Raw genomic sequence first — 23,777 nt, 5'->3', positions numbered from 1 at the left:
TTTTTTAACTGTCTGTGTAATTGTTGTTTATTGAGACAAACCAGTCCTTAGCCCACATATTCATGTTTCATAGTTCAGGAACATAGGTCAGCAACGAATCTCTGTGGAGTGCAATCCAAACAGTTCTTTACATTCTGAAGCCACTTCACACACTGGGACACACTAGCCTTCCTCATTTCTTCAAACTCTTTCATGGAATCGTAACTGTTGTATTTTAAAGCTAACATTCCCTAGCAATCATTTATGTAGAAATCTGCATACACCTTCTTTCTTGGTTCAGCCATGCCAAACTTATAGGAAGCGGCAGCTCCCAGGGCCACAATGAATGCACCAACAATGTGAACCCGTAGACGCTTGGCCAGAAGACCATGCATCTAAGGTTTCGGCAACATACCGGAACTCATAGTAGTGAATGTCCTCTACACCAACATCCTTCCCAGTTTTCGCAGAAGATCGGCACTTGTTCTTGTACTTGGTATTTCTATGGTACTGTCCATGGGCCAGGCATGGTGGTGCACATCTGCAGTCAATCTAAGCCCTTAGGAGGTGGAGGCAGGAGGATCAGGAATTCAAGGTCGTCTTCTGCTATGTAGTGAGTTCAAGACCAGCCTGGGCTACATGAGATCTTTTGTCAAACGATTTAAAACTATCAAAGGAAAAGACAAATGTGTGTAATTAGCATAGCAAGTGTGTGATCTCATGGGGTTTAGTGCTCAGAACTGGTTTAAGTTAAATTTATTTTAGCAATTCACAAAATACTACAGATGGTGTTCAGATGGTAAATGAAATCAAATTGGGCCGGGTGGGGACAGGCACGTCTGTGGGGGCACCTTAACCCTTTCAGGAGCCTGGGCAGTGTTGGTTAGTTCTAGAAGGTGCAGTGGCACCAAAGAGGGCCGTTGCAGCAGTCCCTATGGACTATGGGCTCTACCAAAATACGGGACACTTTTTCTAGTCCCATTTTCCCTCCATATCTTGGGAATCTTTAGGTGTTTTTTGAGACAAAGTTTCTGGCTGTCCTGGAACTCGCTTTATAGACCAGGCTGGCCTCGACTCACAGAGCTCTGCCTGGCTCTGCCTCCCAAGTGCTGGGATTAAAGGCGTGCGCCGCCACCACCACCCAGCTTGGGTTTGATTTCTAATATGCAAAAACAAAAACACTGGCGTCTGTGATATTGGCTGCCTGCCTTGCTTGCTCAGCCATGTCATCAGTGAAGGCAGGGCAGGGCCTTTATAGGGCCCCCAAGGAACAGCTCTGCTCTTCCCTTTGTATTTCCTCTATACTCATAGGAAGCAGCTGGCACTGGGAGGCAGGAGAGGAGCTGGTGTGTGATGGCCCGTGCACAGGAGGGCTTGGAGAGGCTGGTGGTCTTCCCCTGGCAACCTCTCCCTCCTGAGTTGCAAGGATGATTTCAAAGTGGCTATAAGCTGTGGAAGCACCTAGATGTCACAGAGGAATAGGGGCCAAGGGAGGGCAGAGGGGGAGTCTTCCAGGAGAGAAACTAAGTTCCCACTGGCCTGGAAGTTGAGTTGTAAGTTTTGGCTGAGATCCAAGTAAGGCACAAACAACACGGAAGGACCTGGTGTCCTGGCGGCTGTCCTCTGGAAATTTCACCTTTTAGGGCAAGCCAAGCTTGTGGTGGGAACCTCCAGGCACCTGCCTGTGTGTTGCTGAGTGGTTGGCCACACATCTGGCTGGCTGAGGGTGACAGTGGGTATCCTGACCCTCGGAGAAGTGGTCCTGCCCACTGTGACTGCCACAGATGGCAATAAACAGCACTAACATCCGGGCAGCTCCAGTCAGACACCCACCAGCATTCTGAGTAGCCTCACTCCGACTGTGTCAGGGTTCCCGGGCCAGAAGCCAAAGCGGCTGGGACTTCTGCCCTCCTTCTCTAGTGGCACCCCAGCCCTCTTTGGGACATACAGGGCTTTTTCCCCCCTTTCTTCTTCTAAGCCATTGACATGACTCTGCTCGGAGGTGGCGGGGAGTTGGGGTGGGGAAGGGAGGGGAAAAAACAACCTCTCCACCTTACTGCTCAGCAGCTGGAAAATTGCTGTCATCTGCTCTGCCTTCCATTTGCTGGGAGTGGGAAAAATGTGGAAAATTTGGGAAAGAAATCTCAGTCCCTCACATAATGCTCCTTTCTCTCAGGGGCTGGTAAGCCTTGCCTGTTCCTCTGGGCTCAGTCTCCCTTTGCTCTGGGGTCTCTCCCTTTGTTTTCTGTAGTTTGGAACTAGCTGCCCTTGGTTGGGGACCGGGGCTTGGCTGGCCTGGGCTGGGAGGCTGGAGTCCAACCCCTGTGCCGGGGCAGGTTGAGCTGGGGTTGAGGTTGGGGCTGGGTTGGGACTAGGGAGCAGGGCCGGGCTGGAGGGGAAGCCACTGTGATGTCATTCATGAGCTGCATAGCTGCAGGATGATAAGTGAAGCCCAGGGGATCCAGCTGGCTGGGATTACAGACGGAGTTTGATCCCACTGGCTTCCTACAAGCCAGAGAGAGCCTGAGCCGAGAGGGGGAGAGAGCGAGCTAGAGTCCAGAGAGGGAGGGTGTGTGTGTGTGTGTGTGTGTGTGTGTGTGTGTGTGTGTGTGTGTGCAGGGCCAGTCGGCACTGGCTCCTCCCACCCCCTGACAGTCCCAGGGAGCCTGAGGAGGACACTCAGCCTGAGAACTGTAGCCCGGCAGGAAATTACTTGGAACTTGAAGCAGAGGGGACAAATCAGAGTGTTCCCACAGCCTTTCTCCTGCTCTGTCCAGAGGGTAAGTGCAGCTGTGTTGCTATCCACTCTGTATGATCTCCTGTGTGGGTTTCTGCTGGACCTGGGGTGGACGCTTTCTGCCTGGAGTTCAGCGTCCCTCAGACCTGATACCAGGAGGGTATGAGGCTGTGCAGGGCCACCTCTGAGTGTACTGGGCTATGCTTGTGTCAGCCTTGTTGGGTGTCCCCTCCCAGGGGTGCTCTCTGGGTCATGTTATGGTTGCTGCTTTTGGTGGAAGGGTAGCTGGGTGGAGGAGCATGGTGGATCTGAGTTGTTTGGTCTCTCTGGGCAATGGTTCGTCTTGAGTGGAAATGGGGTGTGTAGAGAGAGTGTCACAGGAGTCCACCATAGGTGGCTTGTGAAGTATTATTTGGGGTGCTCCCTTATTTTGTAGATGAAACTGTGGGGTCCCCAGGGCTGACTCTAATGCTCCCATCCTCATCGTCAGGGCTCTTGGCTGTTTCTCCAGCCAGGGCTCTCTGAGTGCCCGGACAGCATCCTGGCCTGGCAGAGGACTTGGTAGCTATTTTTACCATCCAGAATGTGCCTGGACTATCTGGTGCTTGGATAGGCGAGGGCGGGGAGTGGGTGCGCCAGGCTCTGGTTATAGCGCCAGGCTGGGGAGTCAGGTGCCAGGTCTGCTGGGCTCCTTGGGACAAGACAGGTGAAGTCTAGCCAGGAAGATTCACATTTGTTCTGTATGCACGGGCTGACATGTGACCAGGGTAGGTCATTTGCCTTCTAGGTAGGGATCCTGCTAGGTAGGGTCTGAAATGAATGTCACAGTCACCATCTCCCACTTCCTCCCTCTGGAGGGCATGGTATGAATCCAGTTAGGATGGTTTGTGGCAACAGTACCTCAGGTCCTTCCTGAGGAAGGCCTGGGGGCGTAGCTGTCACTGTCACTTGACTGGACCCTGTGTATCACATTGCCTTGAAGTTCTTGGTTTCCTGTCATAGCTGGAGAGCTGTTCCCCTCTTCTTCCTCCCAGGTACCATTTCTCTAGCCATCCTCATCTTGAACCATCATGGAATCAGGAGCATTGCACATGGAGCCAGGTGTCAGTTTGACATGTCCTTGCAGAGTGACCTTCGGCTCCCCATAGCAGCCCCTGATCACCGCTGTCAGCCCATAAAGTGGGCTGAATGGCTTCCTATGGGCCTTTCAGCTCTAAAAGCTTGAGGCTTTTAAAATGGCTCCCTTTTGATTAGCTGACCTTGAGTCCCTCCAGGTCTCAATTCAGCTGCCCCCCACCCCCAGTCTAGAGCTGTAGTTTTTCTCGGCTTCCTAGGTTGACTAACCTGCTTTGATGACCAGAAGTCCAGATGTGCTGTCTCTGGACGCTGGCTCTCCCACCTCCCCCGACCCCTCTCTTTTGCTTCAGCAAGAGAGGGTAACACCCCACCTTTCCTGGATCCGTGGAGGTGGGTTTGTGTGTAACACTGGTGAGGTTATTCACACAGAGGACAGAATTTGACCACGGCAATGCCAATCTCGCCCTCTTTTCTTTGTTTTCAATAGACGTGAAGAGTTCCTTTAGGTGCTTGCTGCTCAGGGCGATAAAAAGACAGGGGTCTCTTTTGTCACACCCGGGCTCATCAGTCCCCTGCCTCCAGGAACCTGAGGCCCCAAACTTGTCTGTATTACATCAGTGGACAGCTCTCCATGTGGACCTAGATCCGCTGGGTGGTGTGTGCTGATGCCTCTTTTTTCCTGTTTCTGAGACTGTCCCCTCTGTGGTTCCCTTCAGAGGTTTGGGTGTGGCCTTTCCACCTCTCATTCTGCTGGTCTTCAGACCCCAGAGGGTGCTCATTCCCCTGCAGAAATTCCCAGAGTTCTTTGCAGACTGAGCTGGCATCCTCCTAGATGGCTATAGATGAGAAGTGACCCCAGGTAGAAGCCAGGCTGGCCACTGAGCCCAAGAGGTCCCTGTCACCCAGGCCAAGGCATCTCAGGAGCTTCTGGTGTTGCTGGGCCATTGGCCATGCTTCTTCTCGGCCTTGTCTGTTCTCCTGTAGATCAGTTTAAGCTGTTAGGGTACTCTGGGCAGGAAGTTCTGGGTCCCCCAAAGGCTTGCATTCTGTCAGTGTGCTCTCCTACTTCTGTGTGGAGCTTGGATTCTTCACATTAGTTCTGAGTGCTGGGCATCTGAGAAGCAGCACCCTAACTTTTAGATGAACATGTCTTTTTTTAAAAAAATTATGTGCATGGTTGTTTTGCCTACATGTATATCTATATGAGGGCGTTGGAGTCACAGACAGTTGTGAGCTGCCATGTGGGTGCTGGAAATTAAACCCGGTCCTCTGTAAGAACAGCCAGTGCTCTTAACCACTGATCCATCTCTCCATCACTTCTAGAATATTTTTTTAATGTGCATGCATTTTGCCTGTAAGTTGGAGAATAAATGAGCGCTTAAAGTCCATGTATGGGCCCCAAGTTAAGACATGTTCATCTAGGGGCTGGAGAGATGACTCAGTGGTTAAGAGCACTGGCTGTTCTTCCAGAGGACTGGGTTCGAGTCCCAGGACCCACATGGTAGCTCACAACTGTCTGTAACTCCAAGATCTGACACCCTGATGCAGATATACATGCAGGCAAAACACCAATGCACATAAAATAAAAACAAATAATTTAAAAAATATTCTAGAATTTCATCAGCTACCCCAAGATGCCCTTGGCCTAGTTATTGTTCCCTGGCCTGTAGTATGACTAGGGACATCTGTGGGCTAGGCTCTGCCTAAGTCAGTTTACAGGGACTTGTCCTAAGCTGTGAAATAGGAGGAATCTCTGCTTTATGGATATTTTTTGCTGTAGTACTTTTAGGGAGGATCTTTTGGGGATGGCTTGGGGTCCACCTAGAACCCCCGATTGTCTACTGGGTTGTATGAAGAAGATACTTGGAGAATGGCAGGGTTATCACAAGTTCTGGGGCTACTTAATTGTAAGGCAAGGAGGATTATGGGGGAATATGTGCAGGTTGTATTCTCCACTGAGATAACTTGTGGGGTTACATTGAACTCCAAGAGTCTCCATTCATATAGACCATATGGTGTTTGGCACTCTCTGGGCACCAAGGGCTAGAGAGAGAGAGAGAAGCTAGAGGCCTTCCCTTGGGAAACCCTCGGATTCTTGGAGAAGATGGGGACAATTGTCAGTAATGGTCGCTCAGTATGTGGTGGGCTCCCAGGGCAGATGAGTTCCAGGAGCAGTGTGAGTTCCAGTGGCCTATCTGAGGGAGGCTCCAAAGAAGGAGGTCTGAGGGAGGAGACAGAGGTTTTTGCCAGTGGGGCCGGGAGTCTCAGGAGCAGTGTGAGGAAGGGCCTTTTGGGAGGAGGAACAGCATGTACTGCATGCCAGAGAGAAGAGCCCAGAAATAGCTTAGTGAGAATAGAGTGGAGACTGTGTGGGGCGTTGAGGGCTGCAAAGAAGAGGCTTCCAAAGGCAGGCAGGGCCTCATGATAAAAGAGCTGGTGTGTCCTCAAAGGTTGGGCTTCACCCTCGGGTAAGGGGAGATGCTGGAAAACAGAAAGCAGAGGATGGAGAGAGGGAGAAGAACATAGCATGCTTGGGTGTGCCAGGCCTTGCTCTGGGGGCTTAGCTCTTGAATGCTGCCACTCAGCAGACCTTGGAGTAAGCATCCAGACCCTCGAATGCATCTTGGAAGCCGCTCCAAAGTGGTTTAAGTAGTTGATGCAAGCTGACTAGGCCATTTTAAGGTGGGAGCTGTTTTTCTGAGGGAAGGGTGTGCCAGGTGTGGGGGATGGAGTGGGGAGGGCATACTTTCCCTCTGTGTCCTCTTCAGAACCACATCTCTGTGTCCCTCCTGGTAACTGCCAGTCCCATCCGCTGGCTACCACATACTACTCCTTCCATGTCTCAGCCCTCATCTCCAGCCTCTCCCTGGCTGGCCCAGAGTCTGTGGAGAAAGGTGGAACACAGCCCAAGCTTGCTGCCCCGGCTGCCTCTTAACCCAGTCCCCCCCCCCGTCTGTCCCCCCCCCCCATCCCCCCACCCCTTTTCACTCCTGCTCGTCCGTCTCTCAGTCACACACTACCTTTAATCCCCCAGTGTCACTTTTATTACTTGAGACTGTCTTCATGTGTAGCCCAGACTAGCCCCAAACTCACCATCCTCCTGCCTCAGCTACCCAAGTGCTGAGATTAGAGGCCTGTACTATCGTACTGTGCTGCTAGTATTAATTTTAAGGAGCACAGAGACCTCAACACATACTTTATTTTCCTCTAAACTGCCAGTGTCCAGGGTGGGCACAATGCCTCTTCCCCTTGGCACTGTATTGATATCGTGGCCCATTGGGTGGTCATTGCTGCTCTGGGTGATGTATTCCAAAGAATCATTATTTGTTTGACATGGACCCAGAGGACTTTTTAATCACTCAGTGTCCCATTCTGAAACCTCTCATAAATCACTCACTCTTCCATACATACCTGCTGGCTGCTCCGGTTAGGTTTCTCCTCCGGGACTCCTCCTGAGATGGGAATGCCTTTCTCAGAGCCAGTCAGGCTAGCATCTCAGCGTCCCCATGGCTGGGCTGTCTGTCCCGATGTCTCAACATACAACATCTCCCTGCTCCGCATTTGGATCCAAGTCTCAGATCCAATGCTACAAATAGCATGTTTACAGTGCTGAGACTCAGCCCCAGCTCTGGCCTCCCAGTGAGAATCCTTCAGAAGGGCCCTGGGCTCTGCATTCCTAATAATTCCTGAAAGAGTCCTGAGCATCAGAATTAACAAACACTTCCCAAAGACTAGCTTGACCTTACCACCTTCCACATCTTTTTCTCTTACTCCGTGTGTCGGATGGACGCGCCTTGCCCCGTCTGTGTCCTGGCCTATCGTGGTACTGTTGTTAGTGCTTGGCATACCTCTGCACAGGGTGCTGCTGGGAGGGAGCTCCAGCGCGTGGGTCCACATCCAAGTCAGCTGGGGATTTTCCTCAGATCTTTCCAAAACTATGACTCGCCCATCTGGATCTCTGCCCTTGTGGAGCAAGGGGCCTCTTGGTGCATGCAACCAAACACAGCATCCTGGGCTGAGTCCCTCTCCCAGTGGCTGCTAGAATGAGCGGATAGTCAGATGAAGTGAGTGGGGCCTTGAGTCCACCGTAGACTTGTCAGATTTCCTGGAAAAATGGACAAGATACAGCCTGTGACAGAAGAGGATGCCCGGCCAGCCTGTCCTGGGGCCTGGGGCCTGGGGGCTTGCTGCCCAGGATTGATAGCAATCTGGGTGTCTGGTATTGCTAATCTTCCTATTCTGTTCTCACCTGGCCAGGACCCATGACTCGTCCCAGCCAGACCCTTCTTCTGTGCCAGACCTCTCTGAGTCATGACCTTCTTCCTTTTTTTAGGGACTTTACTTGACATGCTTGTGTTGGTTGCTGCTGAGTGCAGTGACTCCTCAGCCTTTAAGCCTCAGATCCTCACCCCCCACCCCCCCCCCCCCCCCCCCCCTGCCCCGCCTCACAGGTCCCTCTCTTCTCCCTGCCAATCCATCCTATTCTCTGGTGGCGGCCTTTTCTCTTTTGCCCTTCCTGCTTTGATGGACTGAAACCAGCCTTGTGTTCCGGCTTCTTGTGGTCCCGCTAAATAGGTTTTAATGTGACTGTGGTGTGAAGAGGGAGCCAGAGAATGTGCGCCCTGGCATGGGGGGCTGGAGGTACTGACCTGGGTGCCCCTAAGAGGAGGAGGAGGAGAGTGCTTCACAGGTTGGGTATTGCTCACTGGGCCATCAGATGAAGAAGCCCTGCTGGGGCCTGGGCAGGCCTGCATGCCCTTGATTTTGTCCTTGTTGCAAGGTAGAGGGCTACTCAATGCAGGTACTGTGGTAGCTCGGAGGGCGGGGGCCCCTGTGGCCAGCCCTAAGCAGCCAGGAGCAGCTAGGCTTCCTCCCCCCCCCCCCCCCCCGCACCCCTGCCCCTTCCCCCAGGACAGCAAGAGTTGTTTTCCTTTGTATTTCACAAGCAATATTTAATTAAATAATTTACACCTCTTCGATTTTCTTCCTGAGATTCAGTGGCTTGGCAGTTGACATTCCGGACGTCTCAGAGAACAATAGCCCACACGAGATGCGTTACATGGCAGGACAAGTTTAATATTGACATTTTCAAAATCAATGCAGAGTGAGGGCTGGCCAAGACGGGGGTGGGGGGGGGGGGGGGGGGGGGGGGGGGGTGGAGGAGCCGGGAGGGGCCAGGAGGTCAGGTGCTGAGAATCAGCCTGCATGCTCCTGCTTGCCTTGGGAATGCTCCTCTTTTTACCAGCTCCTGGGTAGATTCTGGGATGGCCTGGATGGGATCATCACCAGTGGCTCTCCTGGCTGTTGTAGCTGCGTGAGAAGAAGCTGTAGGGCAGGGCAGGTGGAGCTGTGGAGAGCCTGTAGATGTAGGGATATGACGGCATCTGTTCTGTTACCTGTGTGGAGGGAGGGTCTGCAGCTGCCTAGGTGCAGAGGAGGGAGGGCAACTCTTCCTGCCCTCTGGCCCAAGGGACCCACCCTCCAGAGACCTCACAAATCTCTGTGGATGGCAGCCCTTGTTTTTGGTACTTGTCCCCTCCAGAAGTAGCCGCTAAACAGGGAGCCAGTTCTCAGAGAGACGCCTCCTGTCCTGTACATTACTCCTCTGGAGATAAGGGCAAGGCAGACCGAGAGGCAGCCATGCAGGGCCCACCTTAATCTTTAGGAGTCTGACCCAAGGTAGGCGGGTGGTACTCTCAGGCCACAGTCCTGAGAGCCTGGGCTGTCAGGCACATTGGCAGCTCTGTGTCACTTAGGGCTGGTTGCTTGTGTAGCTCCTAAAGCCTCAGTGGAAACTGAGGCCAGAGTTGTAGCTCTCTGGCCCTGGGGAGCATGTCTGGCTAGCATCTCTGAGAGCTCTTGAGTGGCATGTGGTGGCCTGTGGCATGTGGGCCCTTGTGCACAGGAGCATTGCTGGAGGCATTCCTGTTTTGTGGTCGTCCGATCACTTGTTTTTGGCCATAATCTTCTGTTGAGGGCTTGTTTTCAGTGGCTCACTTTGGGCCTGAGGGATAATTCTTGGGCATGGCAAGATCGCTTGTACTTTTTGAAGTGTTTGTGGCTTTAAGTTTAAATATTTATTTTGGATTATTCCTGCCTTTTGTATGTTTATTTTCTCTCCCCCACCCCACCCCTGTGTGTGTGTGTGTGTGTGTGTGTGTGTGTGTGTGTGTGTGTGTGTGTGTGTTGTAAGAAAAAAGTAGTGGAATCCAGATTTCTTGGTCTTTAAAGTAAATTAGTTCTCACTGAGAGCTTCCGCAGATACCACACATTTGAAAGTAGATTCCTTTGCCTACCTGTGCCTCTGTTTCTCCATCTTTCCTGGAGGCACAATCCTCCTTGAGTAACAGGGCTAGCAATACTGCATGTGTGAAGTGCCTAGTAACATGTCTAGTACATGGAAACTCGTCCTCAGGTCCTGCCTTCTAGCCATGACTGGTGTTTGGACATGTAAACAGACCCTGCTTTCCCACTGAGCCCTCTTGAGAAAACTTGGTGTGGACACATCTTGGTGACTGACTGATTTCTCTGGCATGTGTATTTCTCAGGGCTCTTGGGTCTGGCTTTGTGTATGACTGGGTGTGTATGTGTGTGTGTGGGGTATTTTCCAGGCTGGAGTTGGTGCAGCCTTTGGGAGGTGTCTTTTTCCCTGATACCTAGGGTCTGGGTTGGAGAGTTAGGAGAGGAGGTATGTGTGTGGGGTAGGGGTGGGGGTGGGAGGGCTGGAGCAGGGGCTGCTGACTCCTTAGGGTGTGAAGTCATTGAACTGCCTAGGCAGGGGAGGGGCAGCCCTTGTTTCTGAGTCAGCCCTCTGGCCCCAAGCCACTCAGCATTCACTTTTTCCTATCAGAGAAAGTGTTGCTCTTGGTGGGGGGTGGTGTCCCCAGAACTGTCTGCAGGCAAAAAGACACCCTTACGACTTCATACCTAAGATGCTTCTGCTAGTGCTCTGGCCTGGCCCTAGCACCCCACGAACCCTCTGTTACCCCAGTCCACAGGAGTTTGGCATGGGTACTCCTCCTGGAGCAGCGACATCCAACCTTCCCATTCGGGGAGCTGCAGGGATCTGAGTGCTTGTTTTGGGGGGTCCTCCTGCATTCCCACCTCACCTCTCCTTCCCTTCCTTAGAGGCTTCTATGTCCTGAGCTAGGCCTGCTGTTGATGGGGTCCACGAGGATGGAACAGTGCTCTGGGAGAAATATGGAGAAACTTCTGGAAATGTGACAGTGGGAGGGAAGAATGGCATTGTTTGAACTGTTCTGGAAAATTCTTTGTATTGAGCTAAACGACAGTGTGGAAGGCCAGGGCTGGTTTGTCTTAGCTTTAACTTTGACATCAGCCTCTTTGCCCAGCCTAGCACTGAGCATGTGTGGATCCTGCCCAGTCACCTACCACCCCTGGGACACTCCAGATCCCCTCTATGCAGGGAATGATGAGGTCCTCTCCTTGGATCCCCTGCTTGAAGGTTGACTTTAGGGGAGGTCTGGGTCTCCATACTTAAACCTTGCATGCTTGTGTCTGAGGTAATGCCTCTTCTCCTGGTCCTGCTGCCTCTAGCCTAAGAATTGAAAGTGGAGGAAGCTTCCTGAAATGGGTCCTGTAAGGGCTGAGGAGGTTTGGGGTGTCCCCTTTCAGTATTGGTGTTCATGGTCACAGAAGTCATGGTTCCCAGTGTGTCTGTCTTACCATGATATCACTATAGGGTGTCGGCTCATTCAGCTGGAAGTGTCTTGAGTTCAGTGAATAGGGGTTTTCTTATATGATTCAACACTGTCTTCATTTTACTTTATTATTATTATTATTAATTGTGTGTGTGTATGTGTGTATGTATACATGGGGGCCAGAGGTTAAGAGATTAACACTGGCCGGGCGATGGTGGCGCATGCCTTTAATCTGAGCATTTGGGAGGTAGAGCCAGACAGATCTCTGTGAGTTCGAGGCCAGCCTGGTCTCCAAAGTGAGTTCCAGGAAAGGCACAAAGCTACACAGGGAAACCCTGTCTCAAAAAAACAACAACAACAACAACAACAAAAAAAACCAACAAAAAAAAACAAAAACAAAACACCAAACCAAACCAAACCAAACCAAAAAACAAAAACAAAAACAAAAACAAAACAAAAACAAAAACAAAAACCAAACAAACAAAAAAGAGGCTAACACTGAGTGTCTCTTCCTGACTTCCATCTTTCTCTACCTTACTATTTGAAACAAAGTCTTTCACTGGACCCGGACCTATAGCTTGCCTATTCAATATGGCTAAACCAACCAGGGATTTATCTATGGTTTTTATTTTTAATGTTGAGTGCTGGGGATTGAACTCAGCTCTTCATTCTTGTGCAGTAAGTGCTTTCCCCATTGAAACGTCTCCCTAGCCTCTCTCATCCTCATATTAAGAAGAAGGTTGCTGAGACCCATGGGGTAATTCATGATTGAATTGAACTGAATTGAATAATTGAAGCTGAGTGCCATTGAGAGCTCTTCCCCAAAAGCTTGGTCGGGAGAGCTGGTATGCTTCCCCTTTGCTATCCTCAGGGGTTTGGGGTTCAGGGGATGGGAACCTTTAGCGCTTTTCGGGGGGATATCACTGACGAGTGTCACTGCCTTTTGCTGACATCTGCTGTCTGCTGTCTCCCTTGCAGAAGTGGTGGGTCACACTCAAGGGCCTCTGGATGGGAGCCTGTATGCCAAAGTAAAGAAGAAGGATTCCTTGAATGGCAGTTCGGTGCCTGTCACTACTGCACGGCCTGCCCTGTCAGCCACTCCCAACCATGTGGAACACACTTTGTCTGTGAGCAGCGACTCTGGCAATTCCACAGCCTCCACCAAGACAGACAAGACCGATGAGCCTGTTTCTGGGGCTGCCACTGCCCCCGCTACCCTGAGTCCTCAGGAGAAGAAGGAGCTTGATCGTCTGCTAAGTGGCTTTGGTGTAGATAGAGAGAAGCAAGGCGCCATGTACCGGGCTCAGCAACTCAGGTCCCACCCAGTTGGGGGCCCAACTGTGTCCTCCCCTGGCCGCCACATCGTCCCAGCCCAGGTTCACGTCAACGGTGGGGCTCTGGTATCTGAGCGGGAGACGGACATTCTGGATGATGAGCTGCCCATCCAGGATGGGCAGAGTGGGGGCAGCATGGGCACGCTGTCCTCCCTGGATGGGGTCACCAACATCAGCGAAGGTGGATACCCAGAGACCCTGTCCCCACTGACCAATGGTCTGGACAAGTCCTATTCCACAGAACCAGTTCTCAATGGTGGAGGCTACCCCTATGAGTCTGCCAACCGGATGGTGCCTGTCCACAGCAGTCACTCAGCCCCCATTCGACCCTCCTACTCTGCTCAGGAGGGTTTAGCTGGCTACCAGCGTGAGGGACCCCATCCGGCCTGGTCACAACAAGTGGCTAGCACCCACTGTGGCTATGACCCCAGTGGTCTGTTCCGATCCCAGTCCTTTCCAGATGTAGAGCCCCAGCTGCCCCAAGCTCCAGCTCGTGGGGGCAGCAGCCGAGAGGCTGTGCAGAGGGGGCTGAATTCCTGGCAGCAGCAGCAGCATCTTCACCCACCACCCCGCCAGCAGGAGAGAGCCCCACTGCAGAGTCCTACCAGCAGCAAGCCTAGCCCCCAGCTGTCAGCAGAAACCCCCATACCTGCTCTCCCAGAGTTCCCAAGGGCAGCCTCTCAGCAGGAGATCGAGCAGTCCATTGAAGCCCTCAATATGTTGATGCTGGATCTGGAGCCAGCTTCAGCGGCTGCCCCTCTTCATAAGTCCCAGAGTGTCCCTGGGGCCTGGCCAGGGGCTTCCCCACTTGCTTCTCAGCCCCTCTTGGGCTCTTCCCGCCAGTCCCACCCACTGACCCAGTCCCGATCTGGCTATATCCCTAGTGGGCATTCTCTGGGAACCCCGGAGCTGGTCTCTTCTGGCAGGTCTTATTCACCTTATGATTATCAGCTGTGTCCAGTTGGATCCAACCAGAGTTTCCATCCAAAGAGTCCAGCCTCTTCCACCTTCCTTCCAAGCCCCCATAGCTCTGCGGGGCCTCAGGAACCTCCAGCCTCTCTCCCTGGTCTCATCACTCAGCCTCAGCTCCCACCAAAGGAAACTACTTCAGATCCCTCCCGAACTCCAGAGGAAGAGCCACTGAACCTGGAAGGGCTGGTTGCCCACCGAGTAGCAGGTAACAGCTTTGGAGACCATGGGACCTGGGAAACCTCTCCTTATTTCTCCATCCTCTCCCTGTTTGGTCTCTGTGGTCTGTTGGGGGAGAGGTGGACACAGCATAGATTAGAGACCTTTAGCAGCACTGTTTCAGCCTGGGGAGGTCTTGGGAATGTTCACTGAGCCATCCCTTCCTATATAGATCATCTGTTAGGCACTAAGCCAGGCATTGGGACTCAAAGATTAGTGTTTATCCATGCCTGCCCTCAGGTAATTTGCAGTTTGGTCAGGGAATAAGTACATAGATGTTCCTGACGGAGGACAAATTGTGTGGTGACAGAGCAGAACCAAGGTCCCAATACAAAGCTTACCAACTAAATCAATCCGGGAAGGCTTTCTGGAGCCAGTGGCTTAGGGGGTTGATGCTTTAAGCAGAGAGGGGGCTGTAGTTGTTAAAATGTTCACTGTCCTCACAGCTCAGGGCCTTGGGACAGTGGTAGGAGGATGGAGGGAGGATTTAGATGTTGTTTAGACGTTATTCATGCTTAACAGGAGTGAATTCCAGGAGGCCCGTGAGAGTGCTCTGAAACAGTGGGGTTCTGTCTGAAGTTCACCATGATGGGGGCTTCAGGAGTCTCATCCTGTGAGGTGAAGGTCTTTCTAGTTCAGCTGTTCTGTTAGTTCTTACAAAGACCCACCCAGTATGGGTGACTCCAGAGAGAGATCTGCAGAGGAACCTACTGGGAGGAGAGACCAGAAAAGAGCCATGTTGGGAGACAAGCATGGGATACCCTAACCCACAGTCCCAGTTTGTGATACTTCCCCTGGCAGCCAAAATGGGTGGGAAATCCTGCACCCAACAAAATGGTTGCCTTGGTTGTGAGGTGAAGCCCAGACAGGAGTGGCCCAGGGACTGTGGTGGTGACATGAGTCTTGTGCCCAGTCCCTCTGCTGACAGGGTGGGGTATCTTTGGGAGAAGTGGAAGCCATGCAGCTGGCTCTGCCCTCTGCTCCTTCTCCTAAATTTAGGGGCAGCTGAGTCACCATGCCAGCTGCAAGGCAGGACGAGATGCCCTCCCTGAGAAGGATGGATGTAGTTTTGGGGAAGCAGTTCAGCTGACCATTGGCTCTTGGGTTGGACTCAAGGCTGGATATGGGGGAGGGGACACTCTGCTCCTGAACTTCAGAGTAGAGACCCCTCCCCCTTGGTTCTACTCACTGGCAGCTTACAATGGACCACAGTGGAAGTATTTACACCATAAAAAGTGGCCATGACCCAGTGGTGGTGGCACATGCCTTTAATCCTAGCACTTGGGAGGCAGACATGGATCTCTGTGAGTTCAAGGCCAGACTGGTCTACAGAGGGAGTTCCAGGATAGTTCCAGACAGTTCTAGAGAAACTCTGTCTCGAAAAACAAAAACAAAACAAACAAAAATAAAAACAAAATGTGGTCACTGGGGCCTTGGCTCCCTGGAGAACTCCTCTTCTAGATTGCTCTCTGGTTTACCTGACCTGTAGCTCTGTGACTCTGGGGCAAAATACTCAGTGTAGTGGTCCAGATGGAGCACCCGATGACAGCTACCTTCTTGCTCACTGTCAGCCGGAACTGTCTCCTACCAGCTTTACTTTGGAAAGAGGGGGGCCACCCAAGTTCCCAGGTGTGTCATTCTCCTCCCTGTGTTTTACGGAGTGGTGGCAGGGTGCTGAAGAACAGTGACACCCCAGTGTAATGATGAGCAGATCCAGGGGACTTGTAGATGGCTGGGGCAGGATGGATTTGCTTCCCCTCTGGAACCCTGCCCTCTAGCTTGCAAATGGCCTGGGAGGAAGGCTGTCTTGGAGTAGGTCTCCATTCAGGTTTTTTCTCCTCCCGGCTTCTGAAGGGTTCACTGTCAACTTCTATATCCTGTTGCCGCTCTGGTGTCGGCTGCCATGAAGTCCCAGGGAGGAGTAAGAATATTGTTGGCACCTCGTCTCTGTCCCCTTACCTTGTTACCAATCTCCATCAACTACAAGCAACTCAGCCAGGAAATAAGATGAGCTGCATGGAGGGGACAGTTTTATCTGGTCACCAGGCCTATAAAATTCCCCCTTTGGTCCGTGCCCTGTCAGGGACAGAATTTCTTGTGTTGGAAGGTTCTGCTTTCACAGTATCCTTAGCATCCTTTTTGTGGATCTTCATTGCTTGTGCAGGGAAAGGCATAGGAAGATCCAATGTGTAGAGCATTCTGGGAGCCAGGGTGAACAGACATCTAGCAATGCCACTCTCTGCTTGTATTATGTTCTGTTGTAAGAAGCTGGAGGGTAAGAATCCATTGAGTTACCTGGGAAGCTCAGATCTGAGGGAAAGGCTTTCTTGACCCGGTGTCTCCCCTAGTTTACTCCTCTGGTCTCCATTTTCCTCCATGGCTGGTCTCTGTGCCCCAGTACTGTGTCCTACTTCATTCCATTTGGACCCACACACCATTCCTGTCTTGTTTCAGTGTTAAGTTCTGAGAATGTAAACCTATAGTACAAATGAAATGAAGATAGACATCTGCTGTCACCACTGTCATCTAATACTGGGTTGGATATTCCACCCAGGACAATAAGATGAGAAAAGGAAATAAGTCTGAGTTGGAAGTGGGGGATCTGCCCAAGTGAAGTATCTGGTGCTGCTGATTCTGTGATCGGATGGATCTATATCTGATGCTTCTAGGGGTGGAGATTCCAGTCCTTATCAGAAGACAGATGTGTGTCTTATCTTTAAGGAGTCAGGTTTAGGGGAGAGCTAGACTTTTAGGATGCAGTCTATTTGTAATAAGAGCTGTGGAACCAATTCCACGAGGGAGAAATGGAGAGATCATTACTGTCTAGAGATGTTGTGGGGTGATGGTAGCTAGTGGAGTACAGTGTCCAGTTCAGCCATGAAAGTGAGTGAGGTGCTTGGGCAGAGTGGGTTCTCAGGAGGCGTAAGGCATGTTTGCAGAACAGTGAGTGGCTACGGAGCGGGAAGGGCAGCTACCATCCTGTCTCGGGATGGTCTTACATTTCAGACCTTGGTGATTGCATGCACTGAGCAGTCACGTAAGAAATCATTAGGTGGTTTAGTGTGGAGAGTGATCCATGGTCAGAAAGGCATTTCTGGAGGCGTGCCTGGTCGGGCCGCAGGAAGGCAGCAAAGCATAAGTGACTTTGATCTGGAAGGTGCTAGGTGCTTATCAGATAGCCCTGGTGATGGAGCCCTGGATTGGAGTACTGACTTTAGTCATAGAAGAGACTAGATGATCCCTTGGGAACCAATGTGCTTACAAATGGACCAATAGGGAGGGGTATATTCAAGATGGTCTAAGGCAGTGGTTCTCAACCTGTGGGTTGTGACCCCTTTGGGGGTTGAAGGATCCTTTCACAGGGGTTGCATATCAGATATCCTGCACATCAGATATTTACATTATGGTTCATAACAGTGGCAAAATTGCAGCTATGAAGTAGCAAAGTAATTATATGATGGGGGGGGTGTCACCACAACATGAGGGACTATATTAGTAAAGGGTCACAGCATTAGGAAGGTTGAGAACCACTGGTCTAAGGCTTTGTGAACAGAAGAGTGTAGCCCCCTTAACACAGGGTGAGGGAGAGGAGGCTGACATGATAGGAGATGGAGTTGCAGGGATCTGCTGAGGTGATGGATGTTCCTCCCGGTGTAGAGGTGTATGGTTGGAAAGCTGTAGATTCTAGTATCTTCTCCCACAGGTGGAGGTTAATGCTGTGAACTTGGAGGAGGTCTGTGTCATAGGCGTGGAGAAAGAGAGGGAGGGAGGGAGGGAGGGAGGGAGAGAGAGAGAGAGAGAGAGAGAGAGAGAGAGAGAACATGAACGAACTCAGGAAAATGGCCACAAGGGAAACAAAGGCGTAGCAGGATCTCAGTATGCTGGGGTGGTGACAGGAGCTGGGTACAGTGTGTCATTCAAAGTCAAGATGGGACAGGAGTTGACGGAGAAAGGGTGGGATCATGGGGTGGGAGGTGGGGAGAGAAACCCATGCAACTGGCCAGTGAGGTAGACTGGGGATTGTCAAAGTCATATTTCAGTCGAGTGCTGGCGACAGAAGCCAGACCCTGAGCGACCGGGGAGGAAGTGAATGAGGAGTGAGGCCAGCTTGCCAGCTACTCTTTGGAGTGGCTTTATGATAAACGGGGGCAGAGTAGTTGCTGAGGTGGTGAAACAAGGCATTGGAAACCAATGGTAAGCGTAGTGGGCAGTTTTTTAGGTAGAGATGGGGAGGGGCTGAAGATGGGAGAAGAAAGAGAGAGGAGAGGAATAAAGTGATGGGCAGAAAAGGAGTCTGGGAACCTGGTGAGCACTCAGGCTCATCTAAGAGTTCAGATACTGCTTCACCAAACTGAGGAGGCTGAAGGAAAACGGAATGGAATCCTGGCAGCAAGCTTTAGGGCATGGATTGAGAAACAGCTTCGATAGTTCATTCTACAAACAGGGCTGAGTTCAAGACCCATTCATCACTCAGCAGGAGCTTTTAATCTGGGCTGTTCGGTAGTCCAGGATCTGGGAAAAACGTTGATAACTAGTAAAACCTTTACCTTCATGGCAGAATTGGCTGCTAAACTGTTATATTTTACGCAGAAGGTTAAATGCCGTAGAGATAAAGCAGAGATGTGCCATGGGGGAGTGGAGGATGAATGGGTGCTTGGCATGGTCAGGAAAGACTTCACCGGGCAGTGAGGGATGCATCATCTGGAGAGGTCTGTGCAAAGCCCCTGCGGCAGGGTTGTTCCTGGAATGGCTGGACAGAGTGACCCATGTGAGGTCTAAGAGGTAATGGGAATGGAGCCAGCTTAAATTTGGTCTGGCAGGTGCTCCTAAGAACTTGGAGTTTTGGTGTGTGTGTTCTGAGAAGCCTTAGAAAGGATTTGGTCCAAATGGTGACATCAGCTGGCTTCTTCTAAAAGTTATCTGTATGGCCAAGATGGGAGGAGGGAGGTCCACTTGGAGGCTGTTGCCATTGATCGGCATGGAAGATGGTGGAGTGTTTGGGAGGTTCGGCCAGGAAGATTTACTAGATGTGGAATGTAAGAGGAAAAGAACAAAGATAGGTCCTTGTCCTAAAAGAGGTGTTCCTGGATGACCCGAGAACTTGGCTTAGAGGGAGTCCAGTAGAAGATGCCCGTGAGGCTTCTGAGAGGGTCAGATTCTGACAGCTAGTAACTAAGGGAAGAGGTTGGAGTTGAGCAAGGCTGGGAACAATCCAACAGGTGTGGGCCAGATAGATGGCCCGTGGGAATTACCAGCCTCTGGTGCAGAACCTGAGCTATAATGGCAGCTTGCGAACCAATAAGGTGAGGGCAGAGAGAGATGCAGCAGGGTCTTCTTCAGCATCCTGTAGGGTTATCCCAAGGCCTCCACTTGTGGTACCCAGGGGCTTTGGGCAGCAACTAAAAATGAGGAGCTACATGGGATTGAGGATTGCCCGGGCTAGTGTGATTGAATTGAGGGGCTAAGGCTGGCAAGGGGTGTGACCTTGAGTCTCAGATTAGTAAGCCATCCTGGGTTCAGAATCCTGGGGTGGCTCTTGGATTGCCTAGATTAATTGTAAAGTGCAGGCTAATGGGACTGAAGCCTTCTGGCCCCAGGATGCTACCTGGGGTTAGATGGCAGGAAAGTCACCTACCCTTCAGAGGAGCAAAGGCCCTGGACCACCCTGTCTTTTCATCTCCTCCCCATCCCATCTCCCTCCAATGTGTGGCTCTATCCTGGAGTCAGAACCATGACTAACCCTGATTTTTTTTTTCTTTGTTTTTGTTCTGTTTCCTGTTGTTTAATGCCTCGTGTCCCCGCATTCTCAATGTGTTCTGCATCCACCTGTCCCCTGTGCTATTGGTGGGGTGCTTTCTATGCCTGGTGCCTCCCCTTCCTGCCGGCTCCCCTGGGGTGTGGGTGGACAGTGTACAATGCCAGACTGCAGGGCCTGAGGCAGAGTGGCAGCTTCCGACCCTCTCCTCTCCACCGGCTCCGATCTGCCTCCGCCTCTGGTGGGTTGCTCCAAGTCTCCATTCTCATGGCTCTGGGCCCTTGCCTCCGCTTCCCCCTCATATTCTTCCCCATGATATGCCTTCCAAACCTTCCCTCACTGTCTTTCCACTCTCTTCCTTTCTCTCCTGCCTTCCCTTCTCCTCCTCCTCCCTCACCCTTCTTCCCTACCCTTCTTTCTCCTCCTCCTCTCCAAGGCCCTCCCCTCCCTTCTGCTTGGCTGAAGGCCTGATGCTTTTAGCTTGGCCTTGCCTGCTGGGCACAGGGTCGGAAGCAATTAGGGGAGCTTTCAGAGTGTCCTGTGGAGATGTTGGTGTTTCCAGTGAGGTGCCCAGTGAGGGTCCCAGTCACTTATCCTCAGCCCCCCCAGGTAGGATGGTTTGGGCTTCAGGGCCAAGACTCAGAAGGCTCCAGGCTGTGTTTGCCCTGAGACCACCACATGTCAGACAGGAAAATGGTGGTCCAGTCTCTGCTGCACAAGACCCCTCTGATGTTAAGATCCGTGGCCTGCCCCCTGCCTGTGGTCCATCTGTGACTTTGGATGAGGGCCTCAACTGTTCAGAACCCACGTTCCCAGTCTGAAAGCCCTGCCTTGCGTATGTGGCCCCGGTGCTACAGCACGCTACAGATGTGCTGCCCGTACATCCAGCTCCTGTTGGTTCATTCTAGGACTGTGTCAGCTAGTGTCCCCAGCCTCTGGGACATGCTAGACTCTCACCCTTTGTTTCCTCATTCCTGCCTGATGGCCAATGTCAGGGAGGAGACCGTGTACCCTGGCTTCTCCAGTGCCACAGCCTTAAGCAGCTCCTCCAGGAAGAGGGACCCTTCACTCCTGATAGCAGTGCGGTTATCTGTTGTCTCATGGACCCTTCTGTCCCAGTCCACTGGTATTGGGGAGATGGCTCTGTCAGGTTGCCCTCTCCCTCTCCTTTCTTCTCCCTCTGCCTTTTTCTTGGCCCAGCAGTGGGGACTGTAAGTGTTAAGCTGGGCTCAGGGTCTGTCCACGTTCCGGGACAGTGGACCTGTCCCTAGGGGAGCTGGCATGGCTTGCCGTGGAGCTGCTAGTGTGACCGCGTGTGGCTTTCTAGTGCCCTGGCCCAGCAGGTGGCTTCCATCCTGGATCTCCTTACTTCTGGAGCCCTGGGCATGCAGCCGGACACCTAGCCCTGCCACCTGGAGCTGAGGAATCCAGTCTTTTGGAAACCGGAAGGCTGGAAAGAAGAGTTGGGTCTGCGGGGGTGGGGGTGACCAGTATCTGGGTCCGTGGGAGAGGTCTGCATTGACGCCTGTGGTGACGCTGTGTGACTCTGGGGATTTATCCATGTGACTCTGAAAGAGGGGCAGTGCTTTGCCAGAGTGTGTGGAAAGTGTGTGTGTGTGTGTGTTTGTGTGTGTATATCTATAAATTGATGCGTATATTTATATATCAACCTCTCTAAACAGATATACATGCACATGCATGCTATTAGGTCTAGAACCCATATAACACTTTGGGCAGAGAGCTGACCCCCTAGGCACAGTGTTGTCCTGGGGGCAGTGAGGGCAAGGGGTGACTCAACACTGCTCCTAGGTGTATGTGGCAGCTATCAGGCTATGGTGACCACCTGTCTTCATAGAGTGGTGGGAAAGATGGGGTGCCAGCCGGCCCCACGTGAAACAGCCCTTAGAGGCTGACACAGGACTGACTGTGGGGCATTATGAGCAGAAAGGCCACCTTCTTACCATCAGAGCACCTCACTTCTCAGTACTCAGCAGCCTGGTGGGGAGAGCCTTCCAGAGCCATTGATGGCTTCTCTTTTCCTACTCAGCTTTCTCTGGCCCTAAAGCCTGCTGTAGGGAAAGTTAGGAACCAACCAGATCACTAAGGCCCATACCACTGCAGTGTCCTGTGGCCCTTCCTGTAGGGCTAAGATACACACTCTGTCTGTCTCTCTCTGTGTGTGCATGCATTCATGTGTGTGTGGTGTGTGTGTGTGTGTGTGTGTGTGTGTGTGTGTGTGTGTGTGTGTGAGAGAGAGAGAGAGAGAGAGAGAGAGAGAGAGAGAGAGAGAGAGAGGAAGGAGAGTGCTTCTCCCTGTTTTCATGCAGCAAACAAAGTCTTGGAGAGAAAAATAGGCCAGGAGACTGAGGAAATCCTCAGTGGAGGTCTGCACAGAGAGCAGGCCCCTTTTTGATGGTCATGCAGTTTTGGGGATGTGAGAGGGCCTCTCTCTCTTCCCCGCCTCTCTCTTTCTCTGGCCCTGGCTATCAGCTGGTATCCAGAGTCACCACTTGGCTGAGGAACAATGAGGCTCTCTTCTCTCCTCTCTACTGTGTCAGTCTCCCTCTCATAGAGAGAGTGAAGAGAGGGACCGTAACTCTCCAGGCACTCTGGGTTAGCTCTGGGCTTGCCAAGGACGACAACAGTGAGACACTGTGTTCCAAGACAGAGTGCCCTGACTGGCTGTTGGTGCCATGGACCACTCTCTGGGAATGGTCAGCCCTGTGGGAGTGGAATGTGGGGGTCTTTCCTCTTCTGTAAGGGGAGACTTTGTCCTGTAGTCCCCTCACTCTTTGATGATCATTTGGTCCACTCCCCTGCCTCTGATCAGAGCATGCTCCCATGTGCCATCCTGGCAGTGACAGGGAGGGGACCTGAAATAACTCAACTACGCTTGCTCTCAAGTGCCTGTCCACTTTGGGCAGGTCTGTGTCCTCTACCGGTGGCCAGCCACACATGCGGAACAGCCTCAGTCCACACTACTGTCCTCTGGCCCTGGGTCTGGAGGCAGTGCCAGGTCTAGAGGATGACTCCAGTGGAAACAGACCTCCTTTTCTAAAGCCAACACAGGGCCCCCGAACAAAGTAGTGGCCACTCTTGAAAAAGCAGAGCGATTGCCAGAGACTGTGGTGGTGGTGGTGGTGATGGTGGTGTTAGCGTGGTGGGGGGGGGATAACCAAAGGCAGCTCTTATGCATTCCCTTTCACCCTGGGGCTGAACTCAACTCCGTACCCCCAGAACTTTTGTAAAGTTGTTCCTTTGTCACATTATTAGAAAAGCGGTGGTGGTGTGTGCTTCCTTCCAGTGTTTCTGCCAGGAATGAACCCAGAAACAGGGCGAGGCCTGGCCCACCCTTCCCAGAGGCCTGAGTTGGGCAGGGCCTGGTTGGAGGAAGGAGAAGTGGGGGCTGAGGCCAGAGGAGGCCTGAGTTCTGGGAGCCTAGAGTTGCTGGCAGAGTCTGGTGTGGCTCCAGATGTCCAGAGCCGCCTCCTCTCTTTAGTCCCTGTCGATTCTCCCAGCAGCCCTTGCTTAGGACCGACACACCCTCCTTTTTTTTTTTTTTTTTTTTTTTTTTTCTCTTCTGGAAATCAGGGCATTCTGAGATTGGGGGCTTATTTAAGCAGTTTGGGACCAGCAGGATACAGTCCATTTTAGTCTCATTGTGTGGGTAGGCAGGGCTGCTTTCTGAGTAACGGCACACATGGAGATCTGGTGTGCTCTCCACCTTCTGTATCTAACTTGTACCATTGGCAGCTGGCCTTGCTGGTCCCTGACAGGCCTGCAGAGCCTCCCTCACAGAGCACATGCATATGCACCACAGTAGCTACGTGTGAACGAAGCGATTCTGTCCCAGCCAGCACTTTGCTGTTCACACTAAGCAGGGAGGCTTCCTGGGCAGTGTAGGCCATGGCAACCATTTGTGGCTGTGGCAAACTGAGGGTTGGGGACTACCTGGGCTGTGCAGATCCCACTATAGAGGATGAGAGGAGATTCAGACGACATAAGGGTGACTCCCACCAGGCTGTCCTGGATGTGTTCCTAGAGGC

The 23,777-nt window shown here is 52.1% G+C and overlaps 1 protein-coding gene and 1 pseudogene across 6 annotated transcripts in view; one reads left to right on the top strand and one right to left on the bottom strand.

The window, feature by feature from the left end:
* Tns1 (tensin 1) overlaps positions 1–23,777 on the top strand; it is a 224,726-nt gene that overhangs the window by 166,557 nt on the left and 34,392 nt on the right. For all 6 annotated transcript variants that reach the window (XM_036172760.1, XM_036172759.1, XM_036172757.1 and 3 more), the window contains one exon: positions 12,433–13,965. In XM_036172760.1, coding sequence (XP_036028653.1) covers positions 12,433–13,965 — 1,533 coding nt within the window. The remainder of the gene's footprint in view (positions 1–12,432; positions 13,966–23,777) is intronic.
* Positions 75–404, bottom strand: LOC118573348 (annotated as a pseudogene).

This window comes from Onychomys torridus, chromosome 23 (assembly GCF_903995425.1).
Source record: "Onychomys torridus chromosome 23, mOncTor1.1, whole genome shotgun sequence".
Lineage (NCBI taxonomy): Eukaryota > Metazoa > Chordata > Mammalia > Rodentia > Cricetidae > Onychomys > Onychomys torridus.
The sequence above is the reverse complement of the archived record's forward strand: the minus strand, read 5'-3'. Positions and strand labels throughout refer to the sequence as shown.